The 25322-nt window shown below is 35.8% G+C and overlaps 1 protein-coding gene across 6 annotated transcripts in view; it reads left to right on the forward strand.

Moving 5' to 3' along the window:
* TANK (TRAF family member associated NFKB activator) overlaps nucleotides 1-25322 on the forward strand; it is a 98352-nt gene that overhangs the window by 55722 nt on the left and 17308 nt on the right. For 5 of the 6 annotated variants that reach the window (XM_013969371.2, XM_013969370.2, XM_005676056.3 and 2 more), the window contains exons 3-4: nucleotides 9587-9698; nucleotides 10756-10874. In XM_013969371.2, the coding sequence (XP_013824825.2) occupies nucleotides 9587-9698; nucleotides 10756-10874 (231 nt within the window). The remainder of the gene's footprint in view (nucleotides 1-9586; nucleotides 9699-10755; nucleotides 10875-25322) is intronic. The other variant, XM_013969369.2, reaches the window with a different exon arrangement.

The raw sequence follows: 25322 nt of genomic DNA on the forward strand, positions 1-25322 counted from the left end.
GGGAAATGCAAGTTGAAATCACTGTGCTTATTCGCCCAGTCGTGTTCTGACTCCTCGTGACCCCATGAACTGCAGCCCACCAGGCTCCTCTGTCCCTGGGATTCTCCAGGCAGGAAAACTGGAGTGGGTTGCCATGCCCTCCTCCAAGGGATCTTCCCAATCCAGGGATCGAATCCAGGTCTCCTCATTGCAGGCAGATTCTTTACCATATGAGCCACCAGGGAAGCCCAAGAATACTGGAGTGGGTAGCCTAACCCTTCTGCAGGGGATCTTCCCAACCCAGGAACTGAATCAGGGTCTCCTGCATTGCAGGTGGATTCTTTACCAACTGAGCTACCAGAAAGCCCTGAAACCACACTAATCCTATTCCCATTGGGATGGCTATTATTATAAAAAATGAAATTTTAAGAAAAGAATTGGTGAGGATGTAGGGAAATTAGAACTCCTGTACATTGCTGACGGGAATGTAAAATGGTGTATCAACTGTGAAAGATAAATGATGTTTCTTCAAAACAAAACATAGAATTATTACCATATTGTCTAGCAATTCCACTTTTGGATAGATACCCAAATGAACTGAAAGCAAGGATTCAAAGAGATAATTGTATGCCTATGTTTGTAGCAGCCTCATTTACAGTGGCCAAAAGGTAGAAGCAACTCAAGTGCCCCTGAGTGGATAAATAGATAAAATATAGATACATTTTGTATATGTATATACAATATGCAAAAAAGCAATATCTATACAGAATGGATAGAATAGTTGGCTTCAAAGAGACAGAAAGTAGTAGGGTGGTTCCTAGAGGCTGGGGGAAGGGAGTGGGGAATTCATGTTGAAAAGGACAGCATTTCAGTCGGGGAAAATGAAAAAGCTCTGGAAATGGATGGTAGTGATGTTTGCACAACAGTGTGACTGTACTTAATGCCACAGAACTATACACTTAAAAGTGATTAAAATTGCAAATTTTGTATGCTGTATATATTTTACCCAACTTTAAAAAAAACCTATTACTAAAATATTAGCATAGGTTCTTTATGTTTTATTGCTATTCACCTGTCATTCATTAGTGTATACTTGCCCACCTTTTACCACTCAGCTGTCCATACTCCAGGCCAGTTCTTCTCACAGTGTTTCTTCTAGTTCACTTCAGTTTAAGATTCAGAAGCTCCTCTTTGAAAAGTCAGTGTGCTACATCCATTGTAGAACATTCTGTCAAGCAAAGACATCCGAGTATTCCAAATCAATAAAGGAGACAAAGACAAATAAGACAGGTAAGTGATTTTTTTAAAATATTACTAGCTAAAATTACAAAAGCAGCACATGCTTATTGAAAAAAATGCAGATAATCTAAGATATACAGAGTATAAAGTGATGGTCCTCTCCCTCGTTTCCCACAGGTAACCACTGTTAATAACATACCTTTATCCTTCCAGAATATGTGAATCATATCTTTTCAAAAATGGAGTTGTGCTAATTTGAAAAAGGTTTTAAAATTTTAAAACTATGTTTACCTTCACCATCATTATCACTAAGATTTATTGAGGCTTATGTTTGGCAAAATGTTATAGTCATCTCATTTAATTATTATATGGCTCTTATGAGTAAGTTGTTATTTAAATTTTTTGAATGAAACTGAAATGCAAAAAGGTGAAATAACAAGCCCTCCACTAATAAATAGTAGAACTATGATTTGAAAAAAATTGCTTGACCATGGATTTCATATCTATAACTTCTTTGCCTAAAATCATTGATAGTCTTTCAAGTTCACACATATAAAACTACCTTATTCCATTTAATAACTGATTCCATTTAATATCTCTTGTGCTACCTCTTCCTTAAAGCACTATTTTTCCTTAACATTTCAAACACCATATTTGATTTTTCTCATTCCTTTTTGGGTTGCAATTCCTCATTTTTCTCTGTAGGTTTATTCTCTACCACCAGGCCACTAAATATTAGACTTATTCAACCCCTTCTTTGTATCTTACTTTATATTCTTGTATGAGCTATTTCATCTTCTATGGCTTCAGATACTTATGACAATAACTCCTAAATTTATTTCTGTACTCCAGATTTATCCTCTGAGCTCTAGATCCGTATGTCTCATTGTCACTTGGAAGCCATATTTTACTGAATGTCAGACCTGAGCTTATACATCCACTATTTTTTCCTACCTATACCATATTAAAAGAGTAATGAGTCTTATAAGTTGCTGTGTAGAATAATAGTGCCTTTTATTTATCCTAAATTATCTCACTCAAATTTCCAAGGATGATTCCTGATACTGCTACTAATGTCCTCTTGGTCATCAAGTATATTCAGTTTCCCTGGGACCTGAGAGGTGTTCTTCTCAATACCAAATTTTCCATTGTTATACCTAGACACTCCTGCCACCATGACATTAAATTGTTTGTCTAAGGACCTCTAGTCTTTATGAAAACTTGACTGTTTTTAGGTTTTCTTGGCAGGATAGCCTTTATCCTCAGTCAGATCAGTTCAGTTCAGTCGCTCAGTCATGTCTAACTCTTTGTAACCCCATGAATTGTAGCACGCCAGGCCTCCCTGTCCATCACCATCTCCCGGAGTTCACTCAGACTCATGTCCACCGAGTCGGTGATGCCATCCAGCCATCTCATCCTCTGTCGTCCCCTTCTCCTCCTGCCCCCAGTCCTTCCCAGCATCAGAGTCTTCTCCAATGAGTCAAGTCTTTGCATGAGGTGGCCAAAGTACTGGAGTTTCAGCTTCAACATCATTCCTTCCAAAGAAATCCCAGGGTTGATCTCCTTCAGAATGGACTGGTTGGATCTCCTTGCAGTCCAAGGGACTCCTAGGAGTCTTTTCTAACACCACAGTTCAAAAGCATCAATTCTTCGGTGCTCAGCTTTCTTCACAGTCCAACTCTCACATCCATACGTGACCACTAGAAAAACCATAGCCTTGACTAGACGGACCTTTGTTGGCAAAGTAATGTCTCTGCTTTTGAATATGCTATCTAGGTTGGTCATAACTTTCCTTTCAGAGAGTAAGCATCTTTTAATTTCATGGCTGCAGTCACCATCTACAGTGATTTTGGAGCCCCCCAAAATAAAGTCTGACACTGTTTCCACTGTTTCCCCATCTATTTGCCATGAAGTGATGGGACCAGATGCCATGATCTTCGTTTTCTGAATGTTGAGCTTTAAGCCAACCTTTTCACTCTCCTCTTTCACTTTCAGCAAGAGGCTTTTTAGCTCCTCTTCACTTTCTGCCATAAGGGTGGTGTCATCTGCATATGACCATACTAAAATGTCAGGTAATCCAGATAATACTGAACCAATTGTATTCTCTTTGCTCCTTCAATCCTTAAATTCATATTACTTCATAAAGCAGAAAGGAGAATTAACTTTTTATGAATAAGTATATTTTACAAATGTCACATCCTTTACATGTAAATATGCCCAGCCCTACAAAGTTGGCATTCTTAGCCCCATTCTCAAATGAAGAACCTGAGACTCAGAAATAAATCAGTATTGCAACGTAAGTGGCAGAATCGATACTGAAACTGAGCTTATCTGACTCCTTTAAGTTTGTAATCATTATACCAACCTAGTTAAAAACTGAGCTTATTTGCCTTCTCTAAGTTCGTAATCATTATACTAACCTAGTTAAATCACAGCCCTTCCCAAGTATTCCATCTATTTTCTTCCCATTGCTACAAATAACAAATGCTTTTTCAGTAGCTCTTGGCCACATAAATAGAGAGTTCAAAGGAGAGTGCTGCTGGAAAGAGAATTTGAAAGTCTGGCAAATAACCAACCACTGGGAATGAGATTGCCTGAGGGGAGGGTTGTTTGTCAGTCACTAAGTTGTGTCTAACTCTTTGGGACCCCATGGACTTCACTGTCTCCTAGAGTTTGCTCAAACTCATGTCCGTTGATTCAGTGATACCATCCAACCATTTCATTCTCTCTCGCCCCCTTTTCCTGCTCTCAGTCATTCCCAGCATCAGGGTCTTTTCCAGTGAGTCAGCTCGTCATATCAGGTGGCCAAAGTAGTGGAGCTTCAGCTTCAGCATTAGTCTTCAATGAAGAGTCAGGGTTGATTTCCTTGAGGATTGACTGGTTTGATCTCCTTGCAGTACACAGTGATTTTGGAGCCCAAGAAAATAAAATCTGCCACTGTTCCTGTTTTTTCCCCTTCTGTTTGCCATGAAGTGATGGGATCAGCTGCCATGATCTTTGTTTTTTGAATGTTGAGTTTTAAACCAGCTTTTTCATGCTCCTCTTTCATCTTCATCAAGAGGCTCTTTAGTTCCTCTTGGCTTTCTGCCCTAAGGGTGGTGTCATCTGCATATCCAAAGGGAGAGTAAATAGCAAAAAGAGGATCTTGGTAGAGCTAGATAGACTCCTGTGCGTCTAGTCATGGTGATTATTCAAGGGGTGTGGGCATTACAGTCAGGCTAACCTGGATTCAAATCCCAGCTCTGCTTCCTACTGAGAAGCTTTGAGCAGGTTATTTTCTAGCTCTTTACCTCAGTATTCTTATCTATAAAATGTGGGAGATAATCTCAGGAGGTTAATTTAATGCTTTTAAATGAAATAGGGAAAATAAAGCTGTATCTGGTGCATAGTAGTCAGTGAAATGATCATATAATAATGTGTTGATGAAAAATTTGGTTGCAGAACAATTCACATTTTTAAAAAAGATATATACACATGTATGCTGAAGTTTTGAAAGAACACATACCAAAATGTCAATAGGAATTACCTCTAAGGAGGGATGGAGGGCAAAGTAAAGGAAGAGACTGTTATTTTTTTACTTAGTACACATCTGAGGTTTTGATATGGTTGTGATGGTGGACATACTGTTGGTTTTTGCATTGTTTTCAACAAATGTGCTACTTTTGTAATTTTTAACAACTATTTTGTTTCTTAATCATTTTGAGCCTATTTTATCTCTTTGTAAACTTTGAACAACCAGAGTTTGTTTATTAATTAATTTATTTGTTTATTGCTTCATAGAATGTTTTTGATTCAGTGAGGATACCACACTGATTTTTCAGAGAAAAAGCTTCTGAGTCTTAAATTACAGTGAATTATAAGAAGAATTGAAAAAACTGGCATAAAGCATGGGGTGGTTGTGTGGTAAGTCTGGTGACAAATTGTATATGTAATGATAATCAGTGATAATCAGAGCTTTAGTTAATGGACATATGCACACGTTATAATAGTAGGTAGAAACCTCGTTCATTATTACAGGAAAGGAGCTAACATTTGCAAAGAGCTTACTACATACCATACATTTTATACATGCCATCTACTTCAGTACTTCAAGTAAATATTATTTTTATTTGAAAGTGAAAGAAACCAAGGCTCAAAGAACATAAGTAAATTTTGAACCAAAACACAATATTGCAAATAAAAATAGTTTACCATTTGGCATACAGAGAAATTGGTGACAGCACCATCACTTAATAGTAGATAATCAGGTTTATAATCTAATGTCGGGCTGCATATCTCCTGGATAAATCTTGGTATCAGGAGGGTGGGAGAGGGCAGGATTTATAACTCCCTAGTTATAGGAGAATATAACAGTTTGGTTTAGAAATGAGCTGTAGAAACTAGATCTCCAGTTGCTAATCCTATGCAGTCTCTCTTTTTCTTAACCTAAAATTGAAGTTGATGTTTTTAGTTTGCCAGTTTCAAGATAGTTTTTGTCTAAAATGTTATGTATTGGAATAATTAATATTTAATTATCTTCCTTCATGAACTATGGAGTTCCCTATTGAGAGTTTTTGTAGTAGCCAAGGAAACCCTTCAATAAAGCTTTTGTTCTCTTTGTTAATCTTGGAATAGTTTGGAAGGTTTTTAAACTTTTTCTTTGAATCCATTCAATATTTACTAAATTTCTATTCTTTTTTATACTTGGAAGGAAAAAAATGGTATTTCTCAGAATATTGGGATTAGTTCTTGAGGATGAGAGAGATTATGTTTGACCTATTTAGAGTATTATGGATGACTGAGGACACTTGAACTTTTTTTCCCATTTAGGAAATAAGTGCTTTGGAAAATATGAGAAATGAGAATTATTTTCAGTGTCAGCAATAGAAAAAAAATAAGTTTATAGAACTCTTTTAATATTTATGAAACCCATGAAAACTTGAGCAGCTGTATGTCCAAAATTATAGAAAATACGCTGCCTTAATTTTAAAGACGGATTGAAATTTTGCCAGGATAAAGGGACTTTTCTTAAGATAAGCTTTTTGCTTTATTTATGATAGTCAAGAGAGTATATGGACAACCATTTTTAGTAAATTCAAGGTCTGTGCTATATTTGATCACCATTGTTATAAGTTTTGCTTTTGAACACTGAGAAAGGATATAAAGTATATTCTGGCACCAGTACCTCAGTACCTGTTTACCTCTTTAGATGCTGGTAGACCACTTGTTTTGCTAGTCTTTGGAACTGGAAGGAGTGTCAGATACACAGAAGCCAGAGTCATCTTGGCCAGATGGTGTTTGATACAGATGGATGGTTAGTTGTCATGCAGATCTCCTAGTTGGTAACTTGTTGCTGCCATCTGACTCAAAGAATCATTCACACACACTGGCTGTCAAAAGCATCTTCTCTTCTGTCTGTTTTAGCTGTCATGTCTGTGCTCTGTACAGAAGTGTTGACAAGACATTGCTGTTGTACATTTTCAATGTGGTTGTTAGTAATTTTTCTGTTTTGTAGGGTCTTTGGTAGTGCTAGAATGTACTTGCTTTGTAATTGTACTGATTTGTGTGTGTGTAAATACTGTGACAGTGCAACAATTATCTGACCTTTTAAAAGGAGTTTTCAGATAATAAGTTTATGTACATCTATTCAGTGAACGAGAAGCATTTAATAAAAAGAAGAAAAGCCTCTTGTTTCTGTTAGCTTCCAAACATAGCAAGTAAACTCAGTTCTGCTGGTTATTTCCCAATTTGGTACAATATCCTCTTCTGGACTTTCCCTTTCGTGGCTTTGCGGTCAAAATCTTCATACTGTTTCTAAATATTTTCTCTTCTCAAATTAGTAATTTTTTTTCTGACAGTATAAGCTTCCCTTTTTTTCCAAAAAAAGGAAAAATGAAAAAAATCTTCAGACATAGCCATTTTTTTTGCATCTATCTTCTAAAACTTAATTTTCTTTTGTCTTATTTACTTATTGACTTACTGTCTCTATTTTTCCTATTTTTCTTCAGAAATGTAAGCAAAACCTTATCTCCATTCCTTCAGGTTAACTTTAGAAGACATCCATTTCTGTTATATTTTCTTACCTTAATTAGATTATTTATTTGACTAATACTTATTGAGCATTTCAGTATGTGCCAGGTACTCTGGAGATATAAGAAGAAAATAGTCTGTGTCCTCGAGGAGGTCATAGTCTAAAGAGAAATCATACATATAAACAATTAGGCTAGACTAATAATTGATATAATGAAAGTGTGTGGAAAGAACTTAAAAGAACATGGGTTATTGCTCTTCTATTTCCCCTGCTATACTTCCAGAGTATCAGTTTTTTAAATTATTACAGAATTTGCTTAAGTTTATAAAGTACTTTGTTAAGTGGTTTACTAAATAGTGGAAAACTTCAACTTGAAATTGTTGATCTCTTGATTTTTTTCCCTGCTAATGAAAACATTTTCAGCGTTATTCATTTATTATAATATGTTATGGAGATGTGCTAAAGTATATTTTTAAGCCCAAAACTAAAAATTACCTGGCAGATGCTTTCTGAGTTGGTTCCAAAAGAAAATACAGGTCATTTGTATTTTCATTAAGGTTGGGAAAAAATATGTAGTAGATGCGCTGAGGTTTGAATAACTTATACGTTTATTCTGAGTGTATCTCTAACTTAGTAAGCTTTTTGTACTGGTCATTTAATGCTGGATAGTAAAATATATATACCTATCAAAAAATAGTGAAAGAATGGATCATTCTTGGTTAATGTTTGTGAAAAGTTTGGAGTTCTTTAGAGGAAGTTCTAAATACACAAAAGTAGATAGAACAAACCATAATATCAGGCATGTTTGCTGATTCCTCAGCCCTGGTAGCTCTGTGTAGACAGGCAAATTTAAAGTATTACAGAATTAGCTTTAGAGGTTTAAACCCTTCTTATTGTCAACCCACCCACTCTTTCTAGGGGCTTGGATGCAAATTTATGTATGAATAAGTCTTGTTCTGAGAAACCTAGCCCTAGGCTGGAGTTTGGTATCCAAGGTTCTATTATCACACTCCTAGTCATAGGATGTATGTTCAGACAGATTCAAAAGATTCATTCTTTTACTTACAATAATAAAATTTACTTGAACTTTATTTTAATTGGATTTTTTTTTCAATAAGCTTGTACTGAATATGTCCTATGTATAAGTTACTTTGCATAGAAATATCAAGTTACATGAGACTACCCTGCAAGACAAAAAACACCACTTGGATTACTTACCAGCTTTGTCAGTTATTCATGTTTAAAATATAATACAAAATTTCACCTTTTATTTGGGAAAATGTGCTATTTTGCTTTCATTTCTTAAGCTAATTTCTTTTGGGACTCTAGAAACAGCTGTGTCATTTATAAAGCAATGTTTGTAGATCTCTGAAAATACTAGAGCTTCACTAATTTTGATCATTGATTAAGAATCAATTCAAAATCAAATATTTAGTATCTATTGAAGGACATTCCAAGATTATTAGAACCCCATTTCATATTTCAAAGAATTTACAATTTAGTCATTTATATGTTCTAGTGATAGAAATTGGTAAAGAATTCTCTATTATTTTTTGGTTATATATTTTTCAGACTTTGTGCTAATTTGATCATTGTAATGGAGTGTTTTCGAATATCAGGTTTGCAACATTTGTATGCTGCAAAATGCGAACTTGTGTCTTCTTTCACTGCTCCCATCCAAGTACTAACTAGGCCTGACACTGCTTAGCATCCAAGATCAGACGAGATCGGGCGCATTCAGAGTGGTATGGCCATAGACTCTTTCATTGGTTAATTCTCACAGCCAATGCAATAGTAGTAAGGTGACTGGATTAAAAATATAAGGGAAATTGTGGTATTTAAGATGTCCATTAGAAATGAACCATGTGGTTTCTTGACTTCTTAAGTCTTAATCTTGGAAGTTTCTGATCAATATAATTTTATAATTTGTGCTTATACCTTTGATTTTCATAGTGTTTTAGCTGTAACTACTTCCTTTGTGTTTTTGTACTCTAAAAATAAATTCAAAAGTGCATTTAGTTTTATAGAATAACTTTAATGTAGCATCCATTTTATCATTCATGCTTTTTTGTTATCATTACAGAGTAAATTCTAAATTACAATTTTTATCCAAGAAACTGTACATTGAGCTCTTAACTGAAATTTCTTTAAGGTGGTTTTTAAAATTTTACAGTGCTTAAAGTGTTTTAAATCACTTTTGTTTGTAATGATTATAAGTACATGATTGAATCCTGTTTTCAGCTTGTAAATAAATGCCCCTGTACCTGGGAAATGGTACTATGGGTAACTCATACCTATATGTAATTACTAATGTACATGTCTGTCAGTAAATATCAGGCTAACTGGTTTTTATGTCAGCAGACTGAAGACTATGAGCAGAGAATACGTGAGCAACAGGAACAGCTGTCACTTCAACAAACTATTATTGACAAGCTAAAATCACAGTTACTTCTTGTGAATTCCAGTCGAGGTATGTTCATGTTAAATTTTTTAGTATTTCTTAAACCTGTGTGGAAAAGAAAGATGGAAATGAAGCTTTTCTGTTTTATTTCTCCTGTGTTTCTCAGTATTTCTGGTATCTTAATAACTGTGGGGCAGTTAAGTTTTATGTTTATTTAAGAAATGAACACATGTAGGAAATGGGAAAGTGGAGAAGACAATTTTTCAGTAAATAGCAAAAGCTTTTTAAATGTGTGTGCCTTTCAAACCAAAAATTTGAGTCTAAGAGTATATCATAAAAAAATATTTCTTCAGGTACTCAAGGTATATATTACAAGGATGCTCATCACAGTAATAATTTCTAATAATGGAATGTTCAACCATTAAATTACAGTCATTTGTGTAGTGAACAGCTGTGTAGCCAAGTAAAGTGATGATAATAGGTGTTCACTTACAGACATGAGACATATTCATGATATGTAGCAAAATGAGAAAAGCAAGATACTAAAACATGTAATTTTATCTATGCAAAAAAATTATTTCTTGTGAATTTATATGTATTGAAAAGGAAAAATTCTCATAAAATATAAACCAAAATGTTAATAGGAATCATTCACAGATGATAGAAACTGTGAGTAGCTTTTTATTTATTCTTTTCAGCATGTCTGCATTTTCTGACTTTTTTATAATAAGCATAGAGTCATTATATAAGTAAATAAACAACAAATGCATACCTGAATATATTTCTTAAATAAAAATTTAATTGCAGTTGCTGATGATCAGATACAAATGGCATACCTCTAGTTTTGTAAATTCTACAGATTGTATATACTGCTAATGCTGGAAGTGTAGGAATTTTGTGTCCTTCTTGGGAATGAAAATTTAAAAATATGAATCAAATATGCCAGAATCTAAGTGGGCAAATCTAAATTGTTAAAGTAACTACTATCTAAAGAATTTTTAAAACCCATAGTTCAGAATCTCTGCTCTTTAAAATTAGGGGTGTGGGTGTGTATTCTTTTTACTTTTCTAAGTGGTACCTGAAACAAGGATTTCCTACTAAGGTCCAAGAGGTTTTTGTCTTACAGATAACAGTTGTGGCTATATTCCCCTACTTGAAGACAGTGAAGCAAGGAAGAATAATTTGACTCTTGAACAGCCTCATGATAAACCAAAATCAGGAATACCAAGAGAAAACGAATCAAAGGTAGACTGTGCTGCCATTTTATTCCCTAAAGGAAATAAATGAGAAATCAGACTTTCTGAATTATTTAGTCAGTATTCTGTTACATTTGGGGTGGGCAGAAAAGTGGGAGAAAGCAGACAAGATTCTTTTCAACCCTAACACTGTTATTACAAGAAGTAGAATTTAAATGCTAGTATATAACATATCTTCCTCATTTTGTTTTCTTGAAGTGAATCCACCACTGGAATTCTAAACAGAAGTTCTTTATATACAAGCAAGTAACTTACATGTTCCTAAATATATTTAAAGCACTATTTCCAAGTAAAATAAAGGCTTAAATTTCTTATTTGCTAGTATTTACTTTTCTATGTCACAGGTGTTTACCAAAGAGATAAAAGATTTAACAAAGAAAGACAAAAATAATATAGCAAGACACAGACAATTCTGGGCTAAAAAATAGCATTTTTGTTTTTTCATTTGCCTGTGCTTAATTAAAAAACAAAATTCACCTAACTAGCTTAAGCAAAAGTCTTCATTGAAGCAGTGTAAAAATGAATATTGCATATCTGCAGAGGAGACATGCACAAGGATGTTCATGGTACTTTGGTTAGAAATAACCTAACCGTCCATCAGTAGCACAGTGGTACATCATTACAATTAAACATTTTAGGAAAATTAAACTAAATATTTACCTATTGCTATACCTGGATTTCAAAAGCAGTGTTGAATAAATAATGGAGATTACAAAGTGATAAAATAGGAATAATTTCTTTAGATTTTTTGCAAATGTAATGCATGACATCACTTATAAAAACATAAGTGCATAATAAAAGTAGAAAAATGCATGCAGGAAGGGTACATATTTTCTTAAGAAAAATAAAGATGGGGAGAACTAAGACTATCTTAACTTGTTTTTATTTAACATCAAATTGAGAAATCCTGTTTGATACTTCCCTATAAATAAAAATTTTAGAGTGAAAAATTTCCTACAGTATCTCAGTTCATAGTTCTTTATTAAGAATCAGTATTAGTTTTTTATTTGAATCATTGAGCTCTCCACCCTCACTCCAATTTCCATTTATCTAAAACTGCTAGTAAACACAAGAAACCATGCCACTGGAATATGTTTAGATTTATTTTGCCAAACACAAAATTCAGAAACAGTGATTCTGACTTTTAGAATACAGTTTTGTGATAGAGCCTAGTAAGTACATTTTAAAATCATTAAGCTACTATAAAATGCTGACTTATAGAGGTAGTGCTTAAGTAATATTTGCAGACCATTTTCTTGTTTCAAGGACTTCTAAATGTCATGATTTACTATTAATTTTTAGTCACAATTCTTATGTTTATTCTAATTATAATATCTTTGAAGATAATAAAATATCTCCAGTTCAAAATACATAGAAGGTATTTTTGAAAATAGCAATCTTGATTAGAACAAAAGGGATAATGTGAAAAACTCTAAGATGTGTTACTAATTTAGTTTATTTTGAATTTGGATAATTTGTCATTACTTGAAAGTTTTAGCATCTGTCAGTTATGAACACGAGCTGAAATTAAGTGTAACAGGAATCATGTCAAAGGTAGCTTATTATCAAAAAATTAATAATGTTGCATTGATTATATTTGTGGACAGACGATAAGAGGAAAATATATAAAGCTTCAAATAAGAAATAAATCTAAAATTCATTGAGTTCTCTTAATTCTTCTTGCTATATTTGACAACTGTATATTTAATGTGTGCAGTTGAGCACACACATACATTAAAAATGGGCTTCCCAGGTGGCACAGTGGTAAGGAATCCACCTACCAATGCAAGAGGTACAAGCAATGCAGATTCAATCCCTGTGTCAGGAAGATCCCCTGGAGTAGGAAATGGCAGCCCTCTCCAGCATTTTTGCCTAGAGAGTTCCATGGACAGAGCCTGGCAAGCTACAGTCCATGGGGTCGCAAAGAGTCGGACACTACTGAGTGACTGAGCACATACATGTATTAAATACTTTGAATAGCTCTTCAACTCAGTCTTTTTGTACTATAATAAAAATTAATGATTTCCATTTCAGTTTTCTCATCTCCTTTTATATATCTAGAGCCAAAGTGCTAATAAGCACTAAACATAAAGGATTAAAGGGAACAAATATATTCTAAAGGAATGAATAAATTGGATTTATGACTATTTAAGAGCTAGATATATATTCATTGTAAAACCTTAGACCTAGTTTAGAAGAATACTGGCCAGTTGAAATTAAAATCTTTTCCATTGGCATATATGTTGGTCTATGCTTATTAAGTTATAATTAAATACACTTTGAGCTAATACAAATGAAATTCTTTCTTAAAAACTTTAAATGGTATGGATACATTTAAGATTTTTTCAAAATGAAAAAATTCCATATTGTTTACAGTTTTATAAAAGTATGCATGTTACACAAGATAAAACCTAGCTGGTAGTATTCAGAAATGGCTAAGATAGTGGTACGATTTTTTTCCTGTTTTCAATGTGACTTTATGTTTATCCCCTTCTCAAACACTAATTTTGTTGTTTTTTTTTAATTGAAGTATAGTTGATTTACAGTGTTGTGTTAATTTCTCCTGTACAGCAAAGTTATACATATACTATACTCATTCTTTTCTGTATATTCTTTTCCATTATGGTTTATCATACTGAATATAGTCCTCTGTATTATAAAAAACTCTAATTGATTTCATTCCCAATCAGTTGGCCAAGTCTCTAATGAATTAGTGACTTAACAGAAATGTTTTGAACCAGTAACAGAAGGAAGCTGCTACTAACCACTCACAGCCCTTTCCTCCTCCTATTTGGTGGGTAGTTTTGAGGAATATTTATCTTGTTTAGGGTTTGGTTATGGTATTTGAAAAGGGAAAGATCTCTGGACATTATAGTAAATATCAACTATGGCTGCCTTGGAGAATGAGACAGAGTGAAGGGAAAAGAGGCCCTTTTAGAAAATTGTATTTGAGAAATATGAAATTTATAGTTCAGTCTCTGTTCTATGTAATCCTACACAAGGAGCCTGACAGCCACAAGTCCATGGGGTCACAAAAAATCAGACATGACTGAGGGACTAACACTTTCACTTTTTTTACACAAAGAACATGCAAGAATCCTTTGATTTCTAAAAGGATATGAGGAGTCAAGATAGCAGAACCTGTATCATTGAATGACCCTTAGTATTCTGTTAACAGTTTAGAGACATTAGGGGAGAAGTCCTCAGTTTAAAGAAAAACCTGAGTTTCACTTCTTGTTCACCACAGTAGTTTGTACAGTGTTTCTTGATGAGATAGAATTCATTATATTATCTATCATATAACAAGTTCAGTTCAGTTCAGTTGCTCAGTCGTGTCCGACTCTTTGCGACCCCATGAATCGCAGCACACCAGGCCTCCCTGTCCATCACCATCTCCCGGAGTTCACTCAGACTCACGTCCATCGAGTCAGTGATGCCATCTAGCCATCTCGTCTTTGTCATCCCCTTCTCCTCCTGCCCCCAATCCCTCCCAGCATCAGAGTCTTTTCCAGTGAGTCAACTCTTCGCATGAGGTGGCCAAAGTACTGGACTTTCAGCTTTAGCATCATTCCTTCCAAAGAAATCCCAAGGTTGATCTTCAGAATGGACTGGTTGGATCTCCTCGCAGTCCAAGGGACTCTCAAGAGTCTTCTCCAACACCACAAGTTCAAAAGCATCAATTCTTCGGCACTCAGCCTCCTTCACAGTCCAACTCTCACATCCATACATGACCACAGGAAAAACCATAGCCTTGACTAGACGGACCTATGTTGGCAAAGTAATGTCCCTGCTTTTGAATATGCTACCTAGGTTGGTCATAACTTTTCTGCCAAGGAGTAAGCGTCTTTTAATTTCATGGCTGCAGTCACCATCTGCAGTGAGTTTGGAGCCCCAAAAAATAAAGTCTGACACTGTTTCCACTGTTTCTCCATCTATTTCCCATGAAGTGATGGGACCGGATGCCATGACCTTCGTTTTCTGAATGTTGAGCTTTAAGCCAACTTTTTCGCTCTCCTCTTTCACTTTCATCAAGAGGCTTTTTAGCTCCTCTTCACTTTCTGCCATAAGGGTGGTGTCATCTGCATATCTGAGGTTATTGATATTTTTCCCGGCAGTCTTGATTCCAGCTTGTGTTTCTTCCAGTCCAGCGTTTCTCATGATGTACTCTGCATAGAAGTTAAATAAGCGGGGTGACAATATACAGCCTTGACGTACTCCTTTTCCTATTTGGAACCAGTCTGTTGTTCCATGTCCAGTTCTAACTGTTGCTTCCTGACCTGCATACAGATTTCTGAAGAGGCAGGTCAGGTGGTCTGGTATTCCCATCTCTTTCAGAATTTTCTACAGTTTATTGTGATCCACACAGTCAAAGTCTTTGGCATAGTCAATAAAGCAGAAATAGATGTTTTCTAACAAACCACCTCAGATTTACCCTAGTACTTAGCAACAACTATCACTTCCTGTGAATCAGAAATTCAGGAATGACTTAGCTGGGTGGTACTGGTTCAGGATCCCATGTTATTGAAGTCAAGATGTGGCCAAGGCCTTCCAGTCATCTGAAGGCTTTACTGTGGGTGGAGGATCCACTTTCAAGATGGCTGTTGACAAGAGGTCTGGCCACACAGGCCTCTCCTCACACTGACAGGTATTTTACTCAGACTAAGAAAGAAGGAGATACAAGATAGCAAGGAGGAGGCCACAGTGCTTTCTAAAATCTAGTCTCTAAAATCACATCTTTCAGTTCAGTTCAGTTCAGTTCAGTTCAGTTCAGTTCAGTCGTTCAGTCTTGTCCAACTCTTTGCGACCCCATGAATCACAGCACACCAGGCCTCTCTGTCCATCACCAACTCCCGGAGTTCACTCAGACTTGGTTCATTGAGTCAGTGATGCCATCCAGCCATCTCATCCTCTGTCATCCCCTTCTCCTCCTGCCCCCAATCCCTCCCAGCATCAGAGTCTTATCCAGTGAGTCAGCTCTTCGCATGAGGTGGCCAAAGTACTGGAGTTTCAGCTTCAGCATCGTTCCCTCCGAAGAACACCCAGGACTGATCTCCTTCAGAATGGACTGGTTGGATCTCCTTGCAGTCCAAGGGACTCTCATAGTCTTCTCCAGCACCACAGTTCAAAAGCATCAATTCTTCGGCACTCAGCTTTCTTCACAGTCCTTTATTCTGCTTATTAGGAATGAATCACTAAGTGCTCCAGAAATAAGAAAATAAGTTCTTCCTCTTGAAAAAAAAAAATATTATCAAAGTTTTTGTAGACCTACTGTATTTAAAAGTATTACAGGGATTGTAGATGGTGGTGTACAGAAGAGGGTACCAAAAAGATCAAGGGTGTGTGGCGGACAGCACAGTGCTTCATTTACCATGTGATAAATATGAATGTAAGGCAGAGGAATCTGGCAGGATTTAATAATGAATTTGACTTCCTGAATTCTATTATTATTCATCTCAGAGGAAAGAAATATCATAGCTTATTTCTCTTGAGAGTAGTTTCAAAAATTCTAATATGAATATAGACTTTCCAGGGGAGATTAGCTGAGCAGTGCTTTAGAGAACCAAGGAACTTGCATTTTATTGCTGTGAAAATTAAAAATTGTAAAGAATCAAATCAGTCACAAATACATATACTTATTCTTGGCAAAGACTACAGTTGTTTGCAGGACACCATTGTCAGACATAGTAACATATGTCATGATGGCAGTTAGTATTTAGCAAATTTTGTATTTTAATGTAAATACAAATTGGCATTGTTTAATTTACTTTTGTAAAAAAAGCGAGGATGGTAATATACTGGGGGTTTTTTTGGCTACACCACATGGCTTGTGGGATCTTAGTTCCCTGACCAGGACTCGAACCCAGGCCAAGCGCAGTGAAAACACAGATTTCCTAATCACTGGACTTCCAGAAAAATCCCCTGGGTCATTTTTATGATCTTGAAAACAAAATTTTCTGAAACAGTGCTTTAGGAACCACTTCAGTTGTCAAACTAAATGTTATCCTAGGTGTATAGGGTGTGTCAAAAAATTTTGTCATCTTTTCCATTTGTGTGTGTGTGTGTGTAAGTTATATAAAAGTCTAGAGTGTTTTGACACAATATATAGAGAGCAATAAGGTAAAATACATAAAAGAATTTAGCAATATTAGTAAATTTTTTCACTCATTCATTCAGTACCTCTAAACTGCCCTCTTGACTTAAAGTCCTGATTTAATAACCAAGTAGACATTATTGAGTGGTCTAGGATCCAGGATACAAAGTAGATATTATATGAGTTTATTTGAACTTTTAACTTAATTAGAGACCATGTATTCATGTGTATAAAGAGCTGTTTTTATGCTTTGTTTCTGGTTTTATATAATTTATTCTTTATGCATCTTTTTTTCATCTGAGGTATTTAAACAAAAGTTTGAAAATACAAAGAACACAGTTGTTGCTGAAAGATGCTAGTTAGACACTTGGCAAATTTCTAATGTAACAATCATTGTGATTAGATCAGCAAATATATGGTAGCTTTGAGGAGCAGGAAAAATTTTGTAGGTTCAGAATAGTAAAACAGTGATGGAGCTGTGGAGCTGCCATCAGAGCTAACAGTAAGGAAATAAGATATGCTGTACCTGGCAATTGCAAGTATATATAGAAGCTATGACATGTTTGAAGAAAACTGATGTCTAAAAATTCACTTGTCAATCACTTAGACAAGAAGTATTTATTGAACTCCCTTCTATTTTCCCAGTCTTGCTAGTCTTTGATAAGAATACAAAAAAAAAAAAAAAAAAGGAGGTAAGATTTGCCTCTTTTAAGGAGCTACAACCTAGTTGGGGAAACAGAGATTTGCAGATCCATAGTAATAACAAGCAAATTATAAGACAATATGAAACCCTAATTACATGACAGAATGAAATCCAAATTATCATTTTATGGTACAGATAAATATGTGTGAAAGTCGCTCAGTGGTGTCTAACTCTTTGCAACCCCATGGGCTATACATAGTCCATGGAATTCTCCCAGCCAGAATACTGGAATGGGTAGCCTTTCCCTTTTCCAGGGGATCTTCCCAACCCAGATATTGAGTCCAGGTCTCCTGCATTGCAGGCAGATTCTTTACCAGCTGAGCCACAAGGGAAGCCCACAGATAAATATATAGAACCTTAATTTAGAAAGAAATATTCCCAGTGAGCTAAAGGTAGGCTTGATCAGGCACTCAACATTTAGTTTAAGTAGGAGGGAAAAAAACAAATTCTTAACTTGCTTATATCTTAATATTATATGCGTAGACATGTAAACTTAAGTTTTATACAGTATTTTAATGGAAAAAGAATAATTTCTAGGCAAGGACTAATATTATTCCAGGCTACTATGGGCAACATAAAATAAATGGAAAGCTAAAACTGAGGGTTTTGAAAAACCAATTTCATTTACTATAAACTTTTTTAAATGACATAATCATGACTTCAGAGGATAGTGCTTCTTTTTGTTTCTTTATTCTGTAGACAGTTCTTCAGTGAGAGACATTTACCCATGGTGTGTTCCTCCATTTATGTGTGACAATTTCGGCAGGCACTGTAGCTTATAAAATCTTTGCCTCACAAGTCTAGGTCTTGGATGGCCTTGGGAGGTTTCCATCCTTGAATTGTTCATATCTCATATACTCTGGACTCCAAGTGCACTTCTCACTTTGAGATTTCCATCTGAGTTTCAAGCCCCCACAGCTTCTCTCACCACTGTAGATACTTTCTCTGTTGTAAGTCTCTTAAACTAGATTTATTGGTTGGCTAGGTTGCTATATATTATCAGGTGCTTGGTTTTATATATATAGTAAATGCTTTAAAATAAAAGTTATCATATACAGGTATATGATAAATATTGTTTTATTATTTGAATAGAAATTAGACCATTAGTCAAGATAGGTAACTATCAAGTGATTTCCATGACAAAATAAAATATAATTTACATCACCAAATACACCATACCTTTCCTGAGAGAGGAACTTTAAAAAAAATATGACTTCTTACGTTCTTACTTTTGTAAAAAGAAAAAAGTATATATATATATATCCCTTATTCTCTTAAGGCTTGATTCATCTTTTATTAGATAGAAATGCCCACTATACAATGGCACATCACAGCCTAGCCTAGGGATTACAAAGAGTTGGAGAAAACGTGTTTGTGTATAATAACTTGCCTTCTCAGAGCAAATGTTCCATTCCCCCTGGTTTTATTTTTAGAGATTAGATCAAATATGCCTTCTTTTTATATGTAACACTTCTATATTACTTTATTTGATGATTAGTTTTTGTTTATAAACTTTCTGGTAGAATAACAATTAGAAGGTTGCTTTCAACAAGTTTATTCTTTAAAGTTTTCCCAAAGTGTCATAATAAATATATCACAAACTCTAAGAAAAAAAATGGATATCCAAATCATTTTAATATTTACATTGAAATTTCTGTTGTAAAAATTGAAGAACTGATTCATTAGAAAAGACCCTGATGCTGGGAAAGATTGAAGGCAGGAAGAAAAGGGGACAACAGAGGATGAGATGATTGGGTGGCATCACTGACTTGATGGACATGAGTTTGAGCAAGCTCTGGGAGTTGGTGATGGGCAGGGAAGCCTGGCGTGCTGCAGTCCATGGGGTCGCAGAGAGTTGGACACAACTGAGCAACTAAACTGAACTGATTCTGACCAGTGTGAGGTGGTACCTCACTGTAGTTTTGATTTGCATTTATCTAATGATTAATGATGTTGAGCATCTTTTCATGTGCCTATTGGCAGTCTTACATCTTCTTTGGAGAAATGTCTATTTAGGTCTTCTGCCCATATATTTTTTTTTTAATTTAATTGGAGGCTAATTACTTTACAGTATTGTGGTGATTTTTGCCATACATTCACATGAATCAGCCATGGGTGTACATGTGTTCCCCATCCTGAACCCTCCCTCCCACCTCCCTCCCCATCCCATCCCTCTGGGTCATCCCAGTGCACCAGCCCTGCGCACCCTGCCTCATGCATCAAACCTGGACTGGCGATCTCTTTCACATATGATAATGCACATGTTTCATTGCTACTCTCTCAGATCATCCCACCCTCGCCTTCTCCCACAGAGTCCAAAAGTCTCATCTTCACATCTGTGTCTCTTTTGCTGTCTCGCATATAGGATCATCGTTACCATCTTTCTAAATTCCATATATATTTCTGCCCATATTTTGATTGGGGGTTGTTGTTGTTTTTTTTTCTTTCTGTTAATGAGTTGTGTCAGCTGTTTGTATATTTTGGAAATTAAGCTCTTGTTAGTCACATCATTTGCAAATATTTTCTTCCATTCTGTAGGTGATCTTTTCCTTTTGTTTATACTTTCTTTTGCTATGCAGAATCTTATAAGTTTGATTAGACCCCGTTTGTTTGTTTTTGGGAGACTGACCAAAGAAAACATTGGTACAATTTATGTTAAAGAATGTTTTACCTATGTTCTCTTCTAGGAGCTTTATGGGGTCATGTCTTATATTTAAGTCTTTAAGCCATTTTATTTTTGTGTATGTTGTGAGGGTGTGTTCTAACAATAGATTTCTGTCTTTCCCAATAACTAATTGCTGAAGAAACTGTTTTTTCTCCATTGTATATTCTTGCCTCTTTTCTCGAAGATGAATTGACTGTAGGTGTGTGAGTTTATTTCTGGGCTCTCTGCTCTGTTCCGTTGATCCATCTGTTTGTTCCAGTACAGTGCTGTTTTAATTACTACAGCTTTGTAGTATTGTCTGAAATCTGGGAGTGTTATACCTCCAGCTTTGTTCTTTTTCCTTAGGATTGCTTCAGCAATTCTGGGTTTTTTAGGGTTCTGTATAAATTTTAGGCTTATTTGTTCTAGTTCTGTGAAAAATGTCATGGGTAATTTGATAAGGATCACATTAAATTTATAGATTACTTTGAGTAGTACAGCCATTTAACCAATATTAATTCTTCCAATCCAAAAGCATAGAATGTCTTTCCATTTCCTTGAATCATCTGCTGTTTCCTTTATTAATGTTTTTTTTTCTCAGAATATAAGTCTTTCACCTCCTTGATCAGGTTTATTTCTAAGTGTTTTATTTATTTTGTGATGTGATTTTAAAAGAGATTATTCTTTTATTGATAGTTTCCAGTTCTGATACTTTATTGTTAACGTAAAGAAACACAACAGATCTCTCTATATTAATCTTGGTGAGTTACTGGTTTTTAATTTAATATGTAATTTTAGGTTTTGCTTTTTTTGGCGAGGAAAAACTTACTTATTTAGAAATATAAAGAGAGATTAGGAAAGAATAGTGTAGTAGGAAAGTTAGTGGGGAAAAGAGGCTGAATAACTTGGTTTACGCGGAAAACCAATTAAGTTCCAAGACAAGGAACTTGCACCGTCTACGTAGGCCACCGGCGCCCGCTTGAATAGCGGAGGGTGCCCCACCTTGGGCTCCCTCTCGCGTGGGTCTTAGAAGCCAGGGCAAATAAGTAGACTCGGTGAGCCTCCACGCTCCAGGTGGGAATTCAGCCAGAAAAACGAGAAAAGAACGACATGGGGGAGCCAAGCATCGGTGCCAGACCGCTAGGTTTTGCTTTGTTTTTATACTGGAAATAAATTTTGAGGGGAGAAGATAATGAGACGTGGCATATTATTTTTTAAATCTTTTTCTCTAACTTCTAAGCAAATTTAAATATCTCAAATGTGGCTTTTCTCCCCTTATTTCCCCCTTTTGTATGCTTTCTTACATTTCCCATTTTTCTTTTCTCTACTCTTCTCCAGAGTCCACAACACAGAGTTACTGTACTCTGTTCATCCCTAATTTATCTTGACCGAGGCAGGGATCGAACCTCTGTGGCCTGCAGTGGAAGCGTGGCATCTTAACCACTGGACCACCGGGAAAGTTGCTACTTTAACAACTCTTATTGAATTTGTAGTCTTCTTTAAGATATTGCTAGAATTTGATGGGAAAGAGATGGGGAGGGCACAGCTAATTTATCATTTGTACCTAATATGTTATGCTCTTTCAGTGTCTTTGTTGCTTACTTAAGGCACTCTTGCCCTGTTATGCAAGCTGACTTTTTCCCTGAAAGATTTTTTTTTCTTTGCCAATTAAACATCTTTCCATACACTTGATACTTTGCTCTAAAATAGAGAGAAAGATCTTAGAATCCTAATAAAACTATTGTAAATTAGTTCCTTGGCATTCTCTAAGCCATTAAATGTGATTTGTTTTTCTCCTTCTCTGATAAGTTCCTTTTGGAAAACCAAATAATTCTGAGGTGGCTATCTTTTGTTTTCTCTCTCCTCTTTTGTTTATCAGTAGTGATTTTTATATTCCATATTGGATGGGTTTACCCACTGCTGTTTCTACCTGTAATTGCTCTTCACTATTTAACATTAAGGCAGCATGTCTCCTTCTACATTTCATCCAAATAATGCTGCAAGGGGTCACTGACTTGTCCAGATTCCCTGAAAGTGTAATTTAGGATATATCCCTGCTGGATGGTCAGTTGCCACAGTAAATCTTGCTTTCTTTTTTGATGCTGCTCACTGAATCTTCTCTCCTCCTCCTCTTTTCCCATGTTGCAGTCACAAAATCCCTGTTCTTGCCCCAGCTCTTGTTTCTTATCTTGTCCTGAGGACAGAGTGAAAACTTTTGGTAAAGCTAAATCTAAAACTCTCCCTTCTACTTTTTTGATAAATGTCCATTTTTTTATTTGGTTACACCAGGTCTTAGTTGTGGCACGCAGGATCTTTGGTCTTCATTTACAGCATGTGGGATCTTTAGTTGCGGCATGTGAACTCTTATTTGCAACGTATGGAATCTTCTTCCCTGACCAGGGATCAAACCCAGGCCTCCATCTTAGGGAGTGCAGAGTCTTAGACACTGGACCACCAAGGAAGTCCCTCAATTTCTCATTTATATGAAAAAGATAATAGATCTTTATAGTTAGTTGTTTTTACTAAGCTTTTTCTTGGCAAAATAAAAAGTTGGTAGCACTTTATCAGACCTCTAGTTTTGTTTTGAATTTTACTATTCCAGGAAAGCCTAATCTCAGTTTCCTTAAGGTTTTATCTTTCTCTAAGGTTTTTTGATGCTAAGGAGAATGGCCTTATATTAATAAGGGAAAATGAAGATTAGCAGTGTAAATCAGATTTAAGAAAATGGTCATTACATTATATGTTAAAATGTGGTGCTCTACAATAGGGAACAGAATAGGTAAAAATATATTGGATTCAAAGAAAATTGAGAGTGGCTATCAAGAGATACAGTGAGCCTGAAGATAGACTTTAAGAAATAAATACTCGATAGACGTAACATGAGAATGAATAATAAGAAAGGTGGATAATAAGGGAAGAACAGTGTACCCTCATGTCTTAATCTTAGAGAATACCTTCATTTTTAGTCTTGGAAGAATAAGGACCAGTGAAAACACCAGAACTTAAGAAAACCTAAATATTATACTGGTAGCCAAAAAATTATCAAGAAAGAAAAGCTGCTCACTACAGTGAAAAACTGTCAAAAGAGCATTAAGCAGAAGGTGAACTTTAGGAAAGGTCATTGGATTGGTGATGAAGACATCTCTAGAAAACCATGGTGAATCCTCAAAAGAATGGAGGGGTTAACAAAAGAAAATTGAGTTTGGAAGTTCAGCTTATATTACAGTGAGGAATGAGTACTGAGCAAACCAGTCCTCTACAGATAACAGTAGTAACTGTGCAACATACAAACAAAACAATTATCTGAGGACTTTGGATATGAACTTTGCATATTTTGGAGAGGAGTCAAAATGTGGAGCATATAATTGGCTCAGAGTAAATTCACAAGTTTTCTTTGGTTTTGCCTTGAGGGTGGCCACAGTTCTAGTGGCTAAAATTCCAAATGAAAGCTTACCACCATCCTGGCTGCAAGAACCAGAAAGGAAATTGAGCCCAGAATAACAACTGTCACCAGAGAGGAAAGAAGCCCCATAGAGGAGAGAGCCAGAGAAAATACACTCAAAGTTCTGTGTTTAAACTAAGCCTAAGTCTCTGGATCTCCCCAGAACCAAGGATGTGTGGGCACACTGAAAGCAGTTTGCAGGTAAAGCATAAAGGAATGAGCTGAGATCTGAGCTGCAGCTCTTCAGAGGAGTGACAGTATGGAGTCTGCGTCTAAACAATCTAATTACCTGGCAAAAACAAAAAACATCAACACCCTTTGGCACCATAATATAGTGTCTCCCCAATGTAATATTCACAGTGTTTAGGGTATAGTCCAAAATTTTTCAACATATGGTGAGTCAAGAAAATATCACCCAGTTTCAAGGGAACATATATCAATCATGAGATAATGTACCAACTGAGATGATCAGACAGGGATTTTCAGTCAGCTACTATAACTATGTCTATTAGGTATTTAGGAAGGCAGGTAGAGAAGTAAGGTTTTGAAAGAAGAATTAACAGTAAGGTACTCCAGTTATGCGTTGTCAGATGGTTAGCTTTTAATGACAAGGTTGAGAAACACACTTAAATTTTGGTTAAGAAACTATTGCCAAATTGCTTCTGAGAATACATGAACTGGTTTGTAAAGCTTCAGTAAATCTATCCAGGTGATTTGGGGGTTTAAATTTCTTCTTGACATTCTTGAGCACAAAAAAAAGGCCATACCAAAAGTTTCTTCCCCCAGGTAATATTTAAACTTCAAAACTTGGCTTATAACTATGCTTCGCTGAGAACTATATTTGTTATATGACAGACAAGTTTTAGAATCTTAAAATTAGTTTCCACTGATGCAATGTGTAAGTGTTATCCATCTTCCTCACCATGCTAGATGAAGTGAAGTGAAGTGAAGTGAAAGTCGCTCAGTAATGTTCAACTGTTTGTGACCCCATGGACTATATATAGTCCATGGAATTCTCTAGGCCAGAATATTGGAGTGGGTAGCCTTTCCCTTCTCCAGGTTAGATAACCTTAATATTTTACTTCTCTAGCAATTAGGACCTATAAACCAAGAAGTTCGAAGCCTGGGGCAGTAAGACATGGGTTTCAATTGTAAACCCACTCCAGGATTCTTGCCTGGAGAATACCATGGACAGAGAAGCCTGGTGGGCTACAGTCCATGGGGTCGCAAAGAGTTGGACAAAACTGAGTGACTTCACTTACTTACTTTCTACTAGACGGTAGACAAATTATTTGACCTTTCCAAAGCCTTAGTAACTGTTGTTTAGTCACTAAGTCATGTACGACTCTTTGCAACTCCATAGACTGTAGCCCGCCAGGCTCCTTTGTCCATGGGATTTCCCAGGCAAGAATACTAGAGTGGCTTGCCGTTTCTTTCTCCAGGGGATGTTCTGGACACAGGGATCGAACCTGCATCTTCTGCCACCAGGGAGGCCTCTAGCAAAGCCTCTAGCAAGTGTTAAAATTGAATTCAAGTATTAATACTTAATACATAAGA

Source organism: Capra hircus, chromosome 2, assembly GCF_001704415.2.
Source record: "Capra hircus breed San Clemente chromosome 2, ASM170441v1, whole genome shotgun sequence".
Classification (NCBI taxonomy): domain Eukaryota; kingdom Metazoa; phylum Chordata; class Mammalia; order Artiodactyla; family Bovidae; genus Capra; species Capra hircus.